Source organism: Paralichthys olivaceus, chromosome 10 (assembly GCF_024713975.1).
Source record: "Paralichthys olivaceus isolate ysfri-2021 chromosome 10, ASM2471397v2, whole genome shotgun sequence".
Classification (NCBI taxonomy): Eukaryota; Metazoa; Chordata; class Actinopteri; order Pleuronectiformes; family Paralichthyidae; genus Paralichthys; species Paralichthys olivaceus.
Window position 1 is genome coordinate 3,700,001 of NC_091102.1, and position 17,901 is coordinate 3,717,901.

The 17,901-nt window shown below is 41.1% G+C and overlaps 2 protein-coding genes across 3 annotated transcripts in view; one reads left to right on the forward strand and one right to left on the reverse strand.

Moving 5' to 3' along the window:
* The window catches only part of dhrs12 (dehydrogenase/reductase (SDR family) member 12), a 3,970-nt gene extending 2,533 nt beyond the window's left edge, over positions 1 to 1,437 (forward strand). The window contains exons 7-10 of the mRNA XM_069532219.1: positions 313 to 417; positions 508 to 598; positions 723 to 860; positions 1,046 to 1,437. Coding sequence (XP_069388320.1) covers positions 313 to 417; positions 508 to 598; positions 723 to 860; positions 1,046 to 1,158 — 447 coding nt within the window. The 3' untranslated portion in view covers positions 1,159 to 1,437. The remainder of the gene's footprint in view (positions 1 to 312; positions 418 to 507; positions 599 to 722; positions 861 to 1,045) is intronic.
* A 458-nt stretch (positions 1,438 to 1,895) lies between these two features.
* On the reverse strand, positions 1,896 to 15,788 carry wdfy2 (WD repeat and FYVE domain containing 2). 2 transcript variants are annotated; one of them, XM_020105921.2, is made up of 12 exons: positions 15,383 to 15,788; positions 14,165 to 14,232; positions 12,372 to 12,445; positions 10,830 to 10,884; positions 9,777 to 9,927; positions 8,434 to 8,546; positions 8,059 to 8,185; positions 7,642 to 7,747; positions 6,250 to 6,351; positions 4,616 to 4,746; positions 4,406 to 4,514; positions 1,896 to 3,698 (listed from the first exon to the last, which is right to left on the reverse strand). In XM_020105921.2, the coding sequence occupies exons 1-12, from the start codon at positions 15,517 to 15,519 to the stop codon at positions 3,669 to 3,671; spliced, it is 1,203 nt and encodes a 400-aa protein (XP_019961480.1). In that variant the 5' UTR covers positions 15,520 to 15,788; the 3' UTR covers positions 1,896 to 3,668. The 2 variants fall into 2 exon arrangements, with proteins under 2 accessions (XP_019961480.1, XP_019961481.1); XM_020105922.2 differs by lacking the exons at positions 4,406 to 4,514; positions 4,616 to 4,746 and having other exon boundaries at positions 15,383 to 15,751.
* Between the last annotated feature and the right edge of the window lie 2,113 nt (positions 15,789 to 17,901).

Genomic DNA, 17,901 nt, shown 5'->3' on the forward strand with positions numbered 1-17,901 from the left:
TGGATCTTAACAACCAGTCGTCGGAGAAAAGAGAAAACACCGTATGTTGTTAAAGAGAATAGATCCTGGATCCAGCTCTCTCTCGGTTTAAGTTCCATCCTTCCCCCGAGTTTCGAGGAAATTTCATTCCGTAGTTGTTGCGTCATGTTTAGAAGCGGACAGGGGTGAACACATAACGTCCTTGGCGGAGGTAAAATGTCCAAAATGTTGCGGCACAAAAACATTTTGGACAGTTCATGTCAGACGTTCGTATTCAGAACCAGACTCACATCGTTGAGTCAGAGATGATCGTCTGCTCTCGTCCCCTCACAGGTGACGGTGTCGTCCGGCGGGATGCTCACGCAGAAGATGAACGTTGACGACCTGCAGTGTGAGAAGGGGAAGTTTGACGGCACCATGGTCTACGCTCAGAACAAAGTAAAGGAGACGGATTGACGGCAGCTGTTCTGTCACCGTGGTGCGTGTCCGTGTTTGTTGAATCTGTGTTTCATGTTTTCGCTGCGACAGAGGCAGCAGGTGATTCTGACGGAGAGATGGGCCGCTCAACACAAAGAGATCCACTTCTCCTCCATGCACCCGGGCTGGGCCGACACACCAGGTACAGAACGAGCTACACACTACGGTTATGTTTGCATCCATTTGTCTGATCACTGAAACACTACGGAACCCATTCTGCATTTTAGTTTGTGAAAGAACATGTTTGAATTGTTTTCTCTCCGTAGCCGTCCAGACGTCCATGCCGTCCTTCCACGCCAAGATGCAGTCCAAGCTGAGGACGGAGGCCATGGGGGCCGACACCGTGGTGTGGCTCGCTGCGTCTGCCGCTGCCGTCAAACAGCCGAGCGGACTCTTCTTCCAGGGTCAGAAACAAAGCACTTCAGTGACTGTTGTTTTCCCGTTAGCTGTGTGGCGTCTGTTTTCAGAGGGCGAAGCGTCTCGTTATGATTCTTTCATGAATCATTGAATCTTAGTATTTTGTAGAACAATCACTGCATTTGCGGTTTTTTTTTTTGTCTCTGATTTTCCTCCATTAAATTTTGTCCAGATCGTAAAGCGGTGGCGACACACCTGCCTCTGGCGTCCTCCAGGTCGACGCCGCAGGAGGAGGAGAAGCTTCAGGCGGCGCTGGAGGAGTTCGCCCTCAAGTTTAAACCATAGTTTCTCTGCAAATACACAAATATCTTTTTAAAACCAAGCACTCGTCTCTAATTACAAATGTTTACATATTTGTTTTGTTTCAACGTACAAGACACGTTTATACCGTTGTTTGACCAATAACTTAAAGAACAGATATTTTATCATGATCAGCACTTCATGTAAAATGCTCCGTGCCGAGTATCAGGGAAGCTTTCCTGTGAATGTATAACACTAAATGTAAATGCATTTAACAATTTCTGTGCAACATATCGTGAAATTTCATTAAACTATTGTAATAAACGTCTTTCATTCTTTCACAAGTCGATCATGGACAAGATACAACTTGTACAGATTCAGCCCCTGGACTCAGAGACGTCTCTGCTGTTCCTCCATCTGTCAAAACTTTGAGTTATTTTTTTCTGTAATTTCTCAGCTGCCTCCAGATTTAGCAGCTTTTCTGATTTATATTAGATTAACACCTTCAGCACATTGAATCTGCCTCTGTGTGTGACAGCTGCTTTATAAATGAACTAATGTAAAGTCACTATTGTGTCATTTAGTTAATTGTGAAAATTAAGTGTAGTAATGGAATACTAGTCCCTGAAATAACAAGTAGTGGTTGGCTGTTCATGTGGACAGTTTTTCAGATTGGTAAATAAATATTTGAGAATCAATTTAGAATTAAAACCACATAAACATTGCAGAGGAAACTAGACGTGTAAAAGGAAAAGGAAAAATACTCATCCGACAAGACACAGTTCAGTCGAGTCGGTAAATACCTGCTCTTTTAATATATTATTCATACACACAGTTACATTAATGATTACAACTGGCCTCAGATCAGTTTCTTTCGACTGCAGCAGAAGTTAGGGATTTTTTTATTTCATCTTTTCGTGTCTGTAGTTTTCTGGGTTTAATGAAAACACCAGTGATTCTGCTTTAAATCACAGAAACTGGAACATGATCACTGGTTTTTCCTTTTCAGAACAAGCAGTTGGGACATTATTACCAGGCAGCAACGATTATCAACAGACGTTTATGGTGCATTAGAAAACACTGGAAGCAAATTACAGTTGTAGTTTAGGAGCTGGAACCTCAGAAAACCTCAGGCTCACATTGACGAGTTTAATAGCTGCTGTAAATGTACCTTCATGCGGAGCTATCAAACACTCAACAACCTTTTCTCTTTCCTCTCTTGTTGGAGAAAATACTTCGAAGTCATCGGACACAAACCTTATTTTCAAACATCTTTGGAAACAAAAATTAAGCGGAGTTAATTCAACTTAATTACCATCTGACCATTAAAGCACAAAAGTGATTTAAAAAGGAATATTTCATCTTCACAGCATTGGTTTATAACATTTTACCTCTTGATTCCAGTGCATTGACATCACAATTAATTTACAGTAAATAAAGTGACAAAAGAAAAACAGTAATGATGAGAACAAAACGAGAGTAAACCATGTTCACGAGTTTCCTGTCAGTCTTTTCACATGTAAAGTATTTAAGTGCTGCCTCTGATTGGTTTTTGACGATATGTGCGTTTGGATGTTAGAAATATTTAAGCTTGAAATAATAAATAATCGCAAAAGAGAGATAATCAGCGATCAGAGATCAAGAAGCGTTTTGATTCAATAATTTACAGATGACAGAACCTAACAGACAATCCTGTCAGCGTCCGTCGTCGTGAGCTAACCTCGTTTACTGTCATTATTCTCAGTAGCACCATCTACAGGCAAGGAAGGAAACAGCTCCTGCAGTGTTGATGCTTGTGTCCGTTTGTTTACAGGTTTTTTAATTTCAATCTAAACCACGAAAAAATATGTTTGTGTGATAAACACAAGTGTTTAGAAGTGTAAACAATTGTTAAATGGAATTACTTCACTAAAACTTAACATTTGCATGAAGAGGACACGGTCTGCAAGTCTTCACTGCTGCTGTTACTTTGCTTTCCTGTGGGCGGTGCAGGGTGCTGAGCGTTAACAAGGTTTGACAATGATCACACAGCTCCCCCTTGAGGAGAACCAGCCGCCGGCTAAACGTGGGATTGAATCTGTCATTGAGTTGGGGTCCAGTTCCACGAAGAGCTTCACACGTCGGGTTTGGTTCGAGGGGGAAACGCTGACCGCGGTGCAGAAACTTGTTTGGTAAGTTTTCCAGCATGAGACGTGGAAAGGAATGCATGAAAACTAAGCAAATAAAGTGTGTCAACTGCTCACAAAGTCAAACATCTCATTCCCACACACACACACACACACTCAGACAGCACAGACAAACACACAGACACACAAAACAAACACCCACAACTGTATGTGAGCTGAGGCCTGTGCTGATCCCAGACTCCACCGCTCCCTGCAGCGTCCTCACCCTGAACACGTTGTTGTTGAGTAACTGTTAAACATTATCTGGATGACGTCGATACTGTTGAATACTCCGATCTCTTTCTCCTCCGAGTGCAGATGTTTCCGTTAGACACTCACAGTCTGGTGAACAGAGGTTTCCCGCTGACTGCTGCCGCGTGTGCACAGACCTCAGGACACCACAGGAGTCATGTCCCACAGCTGCAGACAAAACAAAAGACGTCAGTTTTTCTATTCAAGCAGAGACGAAGCTGCATGTGTTTGTTTAGATCACAGACAATAAACAGTGATGGACAAAGCGTCGCCACTTCATCCCACTATTCAGAAATGAAGCCAAAATATCCCGGATGCAAACGCTGCCATCTTGTGCCAAGGACGTTAGTTGGAGTCGGGGTCTGTGGAGGAGCAGCCGAGGCCTCAAGGTCTAATTTATTGGTGGGACCTCGGTACCTTGGCTCCTTCATGCGATCACTACACCACGGAGTCTGGCTCCGAATGACGTCCTTGGCGCACGATGGCACAGTTTATATATTTCCAGGATATTTTGGCTTCATTTGTGGATAAAAAATGACGATTGGATGGTTGGAGGAGGCGGAGACGCATATTTGTCAGGTTTTTGACGTGATGTGCTCAAGGCTGGATTAACCTGCCAGGAAAAGTGAGCAACTGCCTCAGGGCCCGAAGTCCCCAGAGGCCTCACAGGGCTGAGGAAAGTCAAACATTCATACACGGTGCACAGGCCTGGTGTGAAGGGGGAGGTCCATCAAGCCTTCAGCATACAAAAGAAGAAATAAATAAATAAAGGATGAAAAACCAAACCGTCTGGGTCGAGTTAAAACTCAGCCTGATTAGTTTGCACTTGCTTTGTCTCATCTGAGACTCGTAAATACAACGGTTTGTTCCCGGACCTTGATAACCTTGTCAGTGCCAGAGGTGAGCAGATTTCCAGTGGTGGGCTCATAGTGCATGTAAACAATGCTGTGCTTGCTGTCGTGGAAGGTGGCTGTGGGCGCTCGGCTGAAACACACAAAGAGGGCGGCGGTTACTTCACTGAGTGAGCGCTGAGGAAGCTACAAAGGCTCAGTACATGACGACGACAGAGGCCGATTGTTACTCACTCCTCGTCGGTGATGGACTCGTGGCAGCTGTCACACACACGCACCTCGAACTCGAAGCCCATGAGGGGGATGGTGGAGCGTTTGGACGAACACTTGCCGCACACGGCTTGGCCACACTTCCTACAGTGATGCTGAGAAACACAGGGGGACTTGAACCTGAATGTTTTTTCACAAATTTGAAGAAACTCCTCAAAGAATGAGACGGACGGTCGGACAATAACAAACCATGACACCTCTGGCCGCTGGCTGTCGCTGGCGTGCGGATATAAACAAAAGAGATTTGGGATGTGGATGTAAATATTGGAGCAGTGGCCTCAAATAAGTCTATCGGCTCAATGACGTGTAAAACAACAATTTTTGGTTTATTATGAAACTGGAGGATGTCAGCTGAGTAGGCGGGCCGTTTGTGTTCACAGATCTAAAAGGTCACATGCGTCCCAGACCTCCTCCTCATGTGGTCTGAGTGATCTGATCTCAAATGTGTCCTCATCAGATCAGCTCACTCAGGATGGATGCAAATACCAGGTCCGATCATGGGTTTCTGTGGAGTCCCAGAGTTAAGCCCAAGTCCTTAACTTTGTGTGAGTCCGAGATAACTTTAAATTATTATAATAAATCAACTTTTAAAATGTGTCCTACATTTAAAATCAAAGTGACAAGTTATTCTAGTTACTATAATCACAAACATCTGATTGTGATCACACACAACATGAATCAGACCAACAGCAGAGAGAGAGTTTGATTTACTGAGCAGCTCTATGGTCTTGGACATGACAACAAGTCAGAGGGTGAAAGTTCATGTCGGAGTCATGAGTCAGTCTGGCTGAAGTCCACATCATGTGACCGCTGAACCATCCCTGGAATGCTCCTGTAATAATTCTGTTTGTGTTTTTATGATCATGTTTGTAGAAACAGAAAGCTCCTCCGTTCTCACAGAGTCACCGTCAACAGTATGAGCTGCTCAGTGTTTGTCTTCAGTAATACTGAGGCTTCTGCATGTGCAACGATGGCGTGTGTTTGTGAAACCTGATCTGTAGAGACACAGACATCAATCTGCAACAGAACGTTCCCTGAAGATGGCTGTGCAGTTGAAAAATGGAATCCATGAACACGAACACAAACACAGACACGAACACAAGAAACCACAACGTAAAGCTGTTCCTGTGAATGAGGTAATAAAACTGACACAGGATGTTATTACTGTAACACAAGTGAAAAGCTGTGTGCGTTTGCAGGAAAGTTGTTAACAGCTGCAGAACCAGTGCATCTGTGTCAGACGAGTAACTGACATTAGAGCAGTGATGGTATTTTCGTATCTGAGTCTCAATAACTATGTTTTTTTTTTTAAACCTTCAACAAGAACGTTATGTTTCCGCCTCTGTACATTGGTTGGTTTGTAAACGGATTCCATGAATCGTGAGATGGGTCAAGAAAGACCCTGTGACATTTTTGTGTGAATCTGGACAAAGAATTAGAATTAGGTGCAGCTTGACGGAACTTCAGGGGATTGTTGAGCATTAGCAGAGATGTGAGCTCTCCTGGGAGCCACTCTCGTTTTATATAGAAATGAAATGACTTAAATAAAACTAGTGTGTGTGTGTGTGTGTGTGTGTGTGTGTGTGTGTGTGTAGTACCTGTCGTAGGCCGATCTTCTTACTGTCCCACATCTGTTTGAAGTTCCAGAAGAAAGGCTGCTCACACTTCTGACACGAGTCACTGTCGAGCCACTCCGGAGTCTGTGACACACACAAACACACATTTCTTAAATTATAGATGTGTCCCGTTATTAGATTTTCCTTTTCCAAACTATGGAATAATATTCAATATGTAGAACAATCTGTTACGTGTTGTGTTTTCTCTCTGCTCTCTCTCTCTCCAGTCGACAGTGTGAGTGTGTAAGGCTGAGCTCAATCACCAATCAAGGCCACGGTGGTTCAGAGGCAGAGAGAAGCAGACGGCCAGAGTGTTGGTGTTGAATTTGATGATCTCCTTCGTGTGTGCTGGTGTTGGCAACGTGACCACTTAGTTTATTTTTGGTTGTGGTGTTGAGTTTAATTGTTGCCGTTGGCTGGTGTCGCTTTCCTTTTTAGAAAGTTGTTTTCAGTTCGTTATTAATAAATTACTCTGTTTGCTCATTCATAAGTTGCCCATGATTCTATTTCCCTGGGTTATTTATATATTGTGACTCCCCTCATCCCCTGGACGTAACTCGGGGAACGTAACAGACACTTAAATCCACCAAAAACGTTTAGACCTGGATAGAAATTAGAATGAACTATAGAAGCGCACTGACGTCAAACTTCTAATTGAGAATTTAAGTTGTTGGGTGGAAAAGTGATTGAAGGAAAACTAACATATGGCTCTTTGGTTTTCCGGATGGGAGTCAGAATAAAGAGGGGAGGCAAAACTATTTCTTAACAAAGGGACATGAGATTTTTTTGTTCATCATGTTTCAGTTTCAGACAATAAAAGAGAATTTAAAGAAAATGAAAACAGCAAACAGCCCTGCTCCCCATGAGGAATTCAGCTACCTTCAGTTTTACCTCTTCCACTCTCTAAATCACAAAGCTCTAACGATTTTGCTATTTAACCTCCTTCCCTGCATAACAAAGCTGCACAGAGCAACGTTTAGCCAAAGTGACCGTTTGGGGAACAACAGCAACCGACTGCTTTTATTTTAAAGCTCGCCTCGGGGGATCTGAGCTGCAACAGAACCAATGAGTCAGAAAATAAAATTGAGATGAGAATTTGGGCCAAATAACAGAGCAAAATGACACAGAGGCAGAATGAAAGTGACTCTGGGTAAATGAAGAAGCAATCAAGTCGTAACTAAGTGTGTGGAGAATGGCAGAGCAGAGAGGGAGAGGAGATGTTTGTTTCTTCACAGAATTCATTTCGGAGCAGGAGGGGAAGTAAACATGAGCAGTCTGTCCTCCCACAAAGATCTGAACCACAGTGGAAACACGCAGCAGTTCATAGATTATGAATAAGTGTCTGTGTGTTGGGTGGATGTTACACTCCATCACCTCTTGTCTCGTTACGTCCATGTTCCAGATGACGATGCCTCCATCTGAGCTGCAGGAGATGAGCTGACGAGTGTGTGAGGCGTAGCACAATCCCTGAACCTTGTCGCTGTAGATAGTTCAAATTCAAGAATTTAAACGCTGCCTTCTGCGACACGACAGCCACATGAAATTTTAATCACTCAATAGTAAAGGGGGTAAACACGAGCTTCACTCACACACCCCCAAACATAAATCTGATATCTAAATCATATGTTAATCTCTGATTATTTCATTCTTACATAAATGTCAGAGCAGTGATCCATGTCCAAGTGTGGACCTGTTATATTTCTGTTTACAGATTATCTTCTCCATCAATAAATGAATCAACTGATCTATATAATAAATAATAACATCTTGAGAGTTGGTGGCGATTCTTACTTGTGTCCTTGCAGTTCAATGGCCGTTCCTTTTCGCCCTCCGATGTCCCACATGATGATGGAGTGGTCGGAGCTGCCAGAGAACAGCACCCTCTGGACCGGGTCCCAGCTCAGTGCCGTCACATTACCTAGGGGGCGCACACGCACAAACACACAAACATGTATTAAAAAACACAGGAGAACATTATTTTCATGATGGATCAGTGAGTTAAATGTGTTATGATCAATAATTTGATTGTTTAGTTTACAACATGTCAGAAAATCTAAACATTCAATCGCTTGTTTTGTCCGATCAACAGTTCAAAACTCTAAGAAATTCAGTTCTATGAGATATAGCAAACTGATGGATTGATTATTGGTTAATTGTGTCGTGTACCAGTGTGTCCCTTGAAGGTGGTGACCAGGCTGCAGCTGTCCTGCTCCAGCTTCAGGATGGTCACCTGACCGGACTGGTCCCCTACGAAGGCGTGTCTGGTCTCCACGTCGAACCTGAGTGAACATTAAGGTCAAAGACGAAGAACCTGATGCTTCAGTTCAGAGTTTTACCAACTGCTCGACATCACTGTAGTTTCCAAAGAGCAGCTGTGCTCAACAACCTTCAACTAACATGAGGTATTCAAATTTACCGTGTAGTGTTAGCGTAGCAATGAGAGAATTACAGTGGGTGAGTGGATGACTCTCTCACTGGACATTCACTCGTCTCCTGACCTGGTTAAGTCACTACAGACCAAAATCACTGACCACACTGTAGAAGAGCAAACAACCACTGCACAAAGAAAACCCTCATTATTCTAAACAATCTAAAACAATACAAATCCAAATACTGGATTTAATTTGATTGTCTTTCAGCTTTAATAATTGTGATGTATTTATATATTATGAAAAACTCTTCCTCCATTTGTTAGAAACTGTTTTAAAACCTGACTTTATGAGTTGCCATGGGGATTTACTCCAGCAAGAAGTGAACCAGCGTCGTACGACTGAAAACTACAAGATCACAAGCTATAAATCTACAAATCCTCTTAGGTGTAACTTCGTTTGACTGTTCAATCCCATAGTGGGACTAACGAAGAATTATCTTGACGTATACTTGTATTCTACAAGTCAATTTACTGTCTGAATACATGTAGTAATAAAATAAATGAATCTATGTGACCTCTCTCACATGAAAACCTTCCGATGTATTGTTTAAAAAAGACTTTCAATATTTGCTCAGTAGTTTTGGGTTGAGTTCTACGTGCCTGCTCATCAAACAGAATCAGATCAGAGAGGACCCCCAGCATCAGTCTGCAGTCACTACAAACACTGACACCGTCTCCCACTGGGTTTCTCGCTAAGCAGAGCAGACAGGTTAGCATATTGAGGCTAGCAGTGCGCTGACCTAATGGCAGGCTCATTGGTATGGATCCGTGTAGCTGCGGAGGACTCGCAGCCTTTCATCTGGCCATTACAGAAAGCAACTCGGCCCGTTTCCTTGACAACAGCATGACTGATGCCTATTGTTAGCTCTTCCCAGCAGTATGAACTAACTGGAAGCTAATCTCGATCCTCCTGTTTTATGTGGCTATGGCCTTAAAATAGACGGTGTTGTCATAATGAAAAGGTTTCTCAGAGTCCAAAAGAACCAAAGATGGCTCGTCACTTCCCACTTCACTGAGTCTGCAAACCAACACAAACAGAGCAGGAGGGGAAGCTGGGAATGTGGGTATTAAAGGATACTGTAGTCCAGAAACCCAGGCGGTCGTGCGGTATGTCCCCAGCTGCTGCCCGCTCTCCGAGCAGTGCCAGGTGAAGTTTTTGTCCTGGCCGGTGCTCAGGAGCCACTCCATCTCCAACACAAACAGCACCACCGTCACTCTGCCCTGGTGCGCTGCACATACACAAAAAAACACAAATACTACACATGAGATCCATTTCCACAAACAATTTCTCCTCCCAGAAATCCTGGGCAGGTTGACGCCAACTATTTTAAAACAGTGTTCAAGCTGCATATTTAGAGGTGAACAGAATTCACATCTAACCTATTTTAGAAGCAGGAAGGTGGTGCAGCACCACCTCCTCCTTTACAGAAACATCTGTTTGTGAAGAGGAAGTTGTTCGGCACTGCTGTCGAGACATTCTGATATCTTACAGTTTCACAGAAAAACACCCACGTATGAAAGAATAGCTGCGTTTTAACCTGCACTGAAGTCGGAAATTATCCGGAGGAGCTGTCTGTGATAACACAATTGTCAGAGTCAGTTTTACTGGCCATTGATGTGCATGTTGATGACGTAATAATAATAATAATACAAATATCCCAGGCTGGAAAAGAGGTGACATACACGTATAAGAAGCAAAGATGTTAACTTGGAAGGATGACAAGATTCAAGACTTTTTGTCTCCTGCCTCCTGCAACTTTCCAGTAACTTTAATTTAGATTAGTTATTAAAGCGATAAAAACAAGGTGAAACATCATGATTGACAGCGCTTGTATCGGCGGGACTCCAAATGCGAAAGAAGGCAGCATTAGTATCCAGGATAGTTTGACTGACTATATTTCTGGATAGTACATGTCTTCCATCTTTATATACAGTCTAGGGTTTTACTTTAAGTTATCAAAGTTTAAAACTGAAGTCATACGACTGTGACAATGTTAAAAACAGTAATAGAATAAGATAAAGTTTTCAGGACTCAAAACAAACTAACAATGGCGTCTTCTTGGTTCTATTCATATTTACTGACTCACACACTCACAGACACTCACACACACACACACACTTCCTCCCTCACCCTGGTAGGTGCGTGCAGGGGTGATCTTGTTGTAGTCCTCTGACAGGATGAATTCCTGAAAGACAGGAAGGGAAGATGAAAGTTCACACTGTCAGTGGTCAAAAGGTTTGGAGGAAATTAATGAATGGGGAAAACAAACAATGTCGCTGTGATTAAACTTGAATATTTCTTTCCAGTGTTTTAAAATAAACCCACAAAACGAGATTTGTCGAGATTCTCTGTCAATCCTTATTTTGTAAACTGTAGTGTTGCATATTAAAGATAATCTATAAGCCCTTGAAAAAGTCTTAATGTTCCTTTAAATGCTGTAGAGCTTCCATACTAAGAAATACTTTCCAGCTTCACCGAGTGTAACTGCAAATGACTGAATGAAAAAATAACTGCAGGCCTGTGTAAAGGGGCAGCAAAACCCAGAAGAGATTTCCTCTGAAGACACCACGCGCAACAAAACATTGACAAACCAAACAAGTCACGCAGGGAGATGGTCAAAGACACAAAAAACAAAAGCTGGACAGTAGAAAAGTCTGTCTCTTAAAAAGTCTGTCTCTTAGAATAGACTGGCCTGCATCACATCATGTCAGGTGTGTTTGACATAGAATAAACTTCTTAAAACAAACAAGAGGACCAGTCTCTATAGAGTCAGGACCACTACATTGTCCATTACATCATAATGCTTACTTCTGCTGGTTTTGGGGATTTGAAGTGAATGAGTTGGACCTTAATGAAATCTAATTAAATGTAGAAGGGTTCTTTCCTCTGGGAAGCAAGAATTTTGTTAATGAATGAATCTGCCGATTAGATTTCTCAGGAAATCGATGGAAATGGGTTCAAACAGACCACTGGGGTGAAATGACTTAGAAACATTTGTAATTTTAGTCTTTTAATCTCTTTAAAACAAATTTGTGATTGGTTTGATTGTTATTACCAGCACCAACGCTGCAGATCTACGACTGGTGATATTGGTCTGTTGGTGAGTTGCTCCTCCACCTTGCTCCAGATTTTTCATCTCTCTACATTTTCAGACAATATTTGATTTCTACACAATATTTTGGTTTGTAAAGTACCAGCAAAACTAAAAAACACTCCCATCATCCTCAGCTGTATTATGATTATAATGATTTAATATCTGACCACAGATCAAGTCAACATCAAGTCTGTCTGGGGTTAGTACTAAGATGGTTAGAGCACAACTACGCAGCTTCAGGAGAAAATATGACATTTCAGAGTTCAGAGCTTTTGAGGTCAGAGTGACTTGACGAAACGCTCATTCCAACTGAATACACACCCTCACCAGAAACATTCCTGCTGCTCAGAAAAAGCTGCTGACATTTCGCCCAAAAATTCACACAATGACAACTGCTCTCCGTTTCATGAGTCAAAAGGAAGATGTGAAATATCAAAAGAGCTTCATGTCAAAAATACAACGTACACCGCTGACATGTCCAGTAACCTGAAGACAGCAAGAAGAGCGGGAACAGACCACAGCTGATGAGGAAACGAAGAAAAGGGTGAGAGAGAAACCAGGTTGCTGGTGGAACTTACACAGATACTCCCGGTGTCCATCCCCACCGACAGCCTCCTGGTTTCTGGGTTAAAGGACATACAGGAGCATGACGCTGGAGACACAAAGACCAATAAAGACATCAGTGAACAGTCAGCATGTATGTATATGTTTCTTTGGGGAATATGTAACAGTAAATTCAATGTCACTCCAGCATAACTGTCCTTACAAGTTTTTGGAAGCCAATATTGATGTATTTAAACTACCCATAACAAATAATACACAACACTCAGTTTCAATATTAAAACTTGCAGCCTGTTTTAATGTGGTGGTTGATCTGAGTATAATGACACACAGTGGTTAAGGATGTGAGTCAGGATATATTATTTTTCGCCAGATTTATCAGAGTGGTGCATGTGCTTCGTGAGCTCTGACTAAATGTGAATCATTGGAGCTTGCTGTGTTTTTTTCCTGTCTGATGAAATCTGCTGTAAACCCATAACATAACATTACATTATGTCCATCAGCATTAAAAGGAGCGTTGTTGTGCATTTAGGATTAATATTCAATATGCTCCGAGGCTTCAAATCAACAACAGGGGTGAACAATCGTCTCTAAATCATCAACATTCACAGCTTCACACTGGTCATATACAGGTGCCTCTATTATTCTGTCCACGCCCTCCAGCCTCTGGGCTAATTGCTTAGTACACAAATCAGTTTTAATCCGCAGTCAACAATGATTATGGTCTATAAAAATAAAACGAATTTGATTGTATGTCCTGTTGGGCATCTTATTTTGTAGCATTTTCTGTTTTATTCCTGCATCTTGTCAATTTGATTAATTAAAAAGAAACATTTACTCTACAGAAACTTATTCTTGTTTATTTTTCATATGTAATTTCCACATTTAAAAAAAGAGCAGCATGTCAGCAGCTTCAGATCAAAATCTGTATTTGGCCAAATGAAGGTTCTTTATCTCAAAAACAACAAAAGCAGTCCCCAATCAGTTAGAATAAATACCAGTCATTTATTTTTAAAAGCAAAACACAATGTGTCCCTCTCACACAAGGAGCAAAAGTTATTTTTTGCTTTTCAAAGGTTATGTGGGATAATGAACCCAAAATGAAAGGATTATAGATATTTATTTTGACCTTTGAACATTCAGGAATGACAGAGTGCTGTCGTAATATCCTGGATGTGTTGGCTGAGGTTTGTGGGACAAAAGTCTTTGCAATTTGACTTCATCTCAGTTTCCAGCACGAAAATAACATGAAACAAAAACATCTAAATCATTCTCTGTGCGTGTGAGTGTGTATATATATACTTTATTTATATATTTCATCACATTTTAAATCCTTCATATCATTTCACAAACTAAAAGGACTTTTTTTAAATCCTGAAAATACTGATTAACAAGTTTTCTTTCACCCATTTCAGTTTGTCTCTATCAGTAAACTAAAATGTGAAACATGCTGAATACAGCCTGGGCTGCATAAAGATCTGATCTTGCTGATGGTAGCATAGGATTTCCTTCAGTTGCACAACGGGAGGAACAAAAGGACGGACAGCGTCGCAAACGATTCTGCAGGAGCTCTAATATGGAGGCAAACGTCTTCATGTCAGTCTGAGAGATGGATTCATTTATCTTTGTCACAATGAGGAAACACATTCAAAAACAGGAATTAACAACCTATTCCAAGACGTTTCTGTTACTTGGACAACTTTGCTGACTCAGAATCACACACTCACATGTCTTCCGACTTACTGTATTTACAGAATGTCCACCCTGAGAACCATCAGTCAAACACAAAGTATGAGGCATGAATACTTACATGGCATTGTGTGGTAGACACTGGGCCAGTACTGACCACTGTCTCTCTTCAGCCATACTCGAATAGCCCTGTGGACAGAAACCAGAAGGTTTTAGCAGTGCACTGTGGGACAAAGCCCATTTTGTACAACTACCACTGGCTAAGTCCAACCTGATTTTTCTCACAACTCATTGTATGTAAACTTATGTCTGAAAGGAGATAAACATTAAGGTCGCTCAGAGGTAGTAAATAGAACTGGATCAGGGTCATGGACCATTGACCTCATTCAGACTTAGTATTAACGTCTGTCCTGAACGATCTGATCTCCGGTGGACAGCTCTGAGTAAACGTGTAAACGCAGCCAAATGCGTCCTCAATGCGTCTTCAGCTCTGACCACAATCAGATGTGATATACGACATACGAGAGACTGAATACCAGGACTCAACTCATAAGGATTTTTCTTACTTGATGTGTGGGAGTCAAATTTTAATCGCTAAACACACAGGTTGGAATAACAAGTAGAATGAGAGTAGACACAAGACTAGTTAGGCTAGTTAGTTAACAGGTTAACTAACAAACCAGTCCACTGTGGAAATATCTGTCCTGTTTGACAGAAACATCCAAACATGTCAAACGAGCAACAAACAGAAAATTTGAATGGCTTCATGTTTAGCTAGCATGACTAGCCTACAGCCAAATTAAATAATAACAGCAAGTTAAGTAAAGGTAGTGTGTAGAATTTAGTGATATCTACCCCTCACCTCCCCCTCTCCTCTCAAACATGAGAGATAAACTGTGGAAGCTTCAGTTGTTATAAAAATTGAAAAGGTGTTTAGTTTGTCCAGTCTGGACTAATGTAAAAAAACATGGCGGCCTCCATAGAGCGGGTCCCCTCCATGTAAATATAAAGTATTTAAATATAAAGTATTTAAATATAAAGGGTCTGTTCTGAGGTACATAAAACTGCAATTCATACAATTTACGATCAACGAACTCGTGAAAACATCGTGAGGATTATTCTACATTAAATTCCCTTTCGCCTAAATCTCACACACTGGACCTTTAAAGCACAAACCGTCGTTAGGTGCCGTTCAATGACTGTCACCTGACTCTTCCGCGGATGTTCTGGAGAACCCGGTTCCGTTAGAATAAGCAAAAGGTTTGAATTATGGGCTCAGAGCGGGCGCGAGGTGAGCCAGGGACCGGCGGGAGGAGCGGGTGTGAATCGGGGACGTTACCTGTCCTCGGACACGCTGATCACGCCGTCTTCTTTGGGGATGATGACCGCCGTGCTCACGACCTCCTGGAAAGCCTCGATCTTGCTCAGCAGACACGGCTTCCGAGCCTGCGGCTGGGGCTGGATTTCGGCCGCCATGGGTCGGTGGTGCGCAAGCCTCCGCGTACGGTCCTGTCTCCGGCAAACATAACCGCCCAGCCCCGGTCCGACGGCAGAGCTGCGGCTGGGAGCTGCGAGGCTACGAGAGGCTAAGCTAAGCTAAACTAAGCTATGCTAAGCTAACCTCTCTGGAGAGCAACACACACACACACACGCACACACGGTGTTGTGACGCTGTCAGCTGACCACACAAACACAAACACATGTGCACACAAACACACACACGCGCGCGCGCGCACACGACGTGCACGTCAACGCCGCCGCCATATTGGACCGGACAAGACTGAGCTGTCAACGAACACAAGCAAACAGAGGATCTGCGGTTAGACTGAATATAAAGCGCTATGTATTTTACATTTCAATATATGGAGAATTGAAATACATCTTTCACCATTTATTGATAACCTCTACACTTCGGCTGAATTCGGCTTTTTATTTTTACATTTTAAGGGAATCATTTTGTTATCTAGATGGTTTTGGCTTCACTTCTGGGAGCTGTCATGTCGTCCATCTTTATCATATACTGTAATACAACTAATTATATAGACTTTATATAATGCAGGTCTTCATTTAGACTCTGTATACACTTTATATAAAGTAAGATATAATATCTAAGTAAAGTAGGACCATATAAGGTCTTTAAACAGACAGTATCCAAAGTTCTTGATTTTATCTAAGGTTATTTGCGTGGACTCTGTATATAGACCATTTATAAAGATCTTTATACAGGCACTTTACACAGACTCATAAAGCTCTTTAAATGTACATGGTATATGCACAGACACATGAAAATTAAATATGTTATTCATATTTGTTATTAATATTTTTACATTTCTATTAAAATACTTCCCCCGAAACCACAGCGGACACACATCTGTTTGAGCAGCTGGTTAAATTAATAATTAAATATGTAGAATTGGTGAAATTAGCTTTTAATTGTTAATATATAATTTCCTGATACTTTCAGTTTGTTGAGTAATTAAAGGGAAGTTTGTTGTTGTTGATATGACACATGCAACTTTTAAGATTATGTGCTTTTATATCGGAGGTAAAAAAAAAAACAAAACAGGAAGTTTGTTTTAGTGTGGGCGGGCTTTGATCGTAGTAAAGTGAGCATCAATCGTTTCCGGCCATGATTTTTCAAAATAAACCCCTATTTACAAAGCTAAAGTCATGTTTTGGTCGCTCTAACCAAACTAAATATTCCTGTGGAACAAACTGTTGATGTATATCATCGATAGAGATGATTGAGTGTTGATTGTAACAAACAACATTTTGACAAATTACACGAAAACACTTTGAGAACTTCTGACACTGTCAAGTCAAGTTACAACCATGAGCTGAGCTGATAATCATGTCCGGTCGTATTTTGTCTGGACTTCAGAATAAAGGTGTAAGTCGTAAACTCAGTAAAATACTATATGATGTATAACACAAACTATGAAGATGAGTTTTTATTTAAATATAAGAAAGTGAACAAATATTTCAAAATTCTGAATGTTTCTAAAACAAGAACATATTTAAAAACAATATTTGTTTGATAAGTCGACAAGTTTAAATTAAGACATCAAGTAAAATTAAATACTATGAATATTTCTTATGAGATTATAAGAAATGTCTTGAAAAATAATTAATTCTATTGGTTTTAATTTGTATCTGTAATGGGAATTTTTACTTCAAGGTAAATAGGTAAATGTATTTCAGGTATAATGTAAAACAACTGCATTAAATGTAAAGACTACAGTACATCCATGTTTAAATTCCAAAGATAATGCACCTAAGTATCATACAAACATGTGAAAGGGTTTATATCACTGTTAATAAACTATTATTACTGAAGCATTAACATGTACACAGCATTTTAATGTTGTGGCAGGTGGATCAATGACTATTTTATATGTACTTGAGCAGGGTGACTTATATTAACGCATCAAATAAAATATGTGTTTGTTTTGTTTTCAAAGTTTGAATCTGTCAAATTGTTGTAGTGGAGTATTTTAACACAAATGGGAATACAAATAAAAGTATCCCAACATTTTTTCAAGGCATTTGTAAACAGAATGAATCACAGTATTGAGCAGTTTCAGCCCTAAAATGTGAGCTGCTCAGTGACTGACTTTCACCTCAGACTCTATGTACTGGCATTAATTGTGTAATTTTATTCTGAAAAACAGAATTGCACCAGGAAATGAAGTGGTGTGTGTGAGTATCTTGCTCGAGACAACTCTTGTCAAACAAGAGACATCATGGACCTTCCTCCTCTCCCTCCTGTCGCTGGCTGCAGGGGTGGTTTCCTCTTATTTTTTGCGGAAGTGATGATATGTTCCATGAAACCTAATTATGTAAATTCTGTTGCACAAT

Bases quoted from the DNA above. Each gene is read 5' to 3' on its own strand.
- wdfy2 (XM_020105921.2), bottom strand. From the start codon at position 15,519: ATGGCGGCCGAAATCCAGCCCCAGCCGCAGGCTCGGAAGCCGTGTCTG. The intron at 10,885-12,371 runs GTAAGTTCCACC...CCTGTCTTTCAG, and splicing joins TGGACACCGGGAGTATCTGT to GAATTCATCCTGTCAGAGGA. The intron at 9,928-10,829 runs GTGAGGGAGGAA...GTGTATGTGCAG, and splicing joins CCCTGCACGCACCTACCAGG to CGCACCAGGGCAGAGTGACG.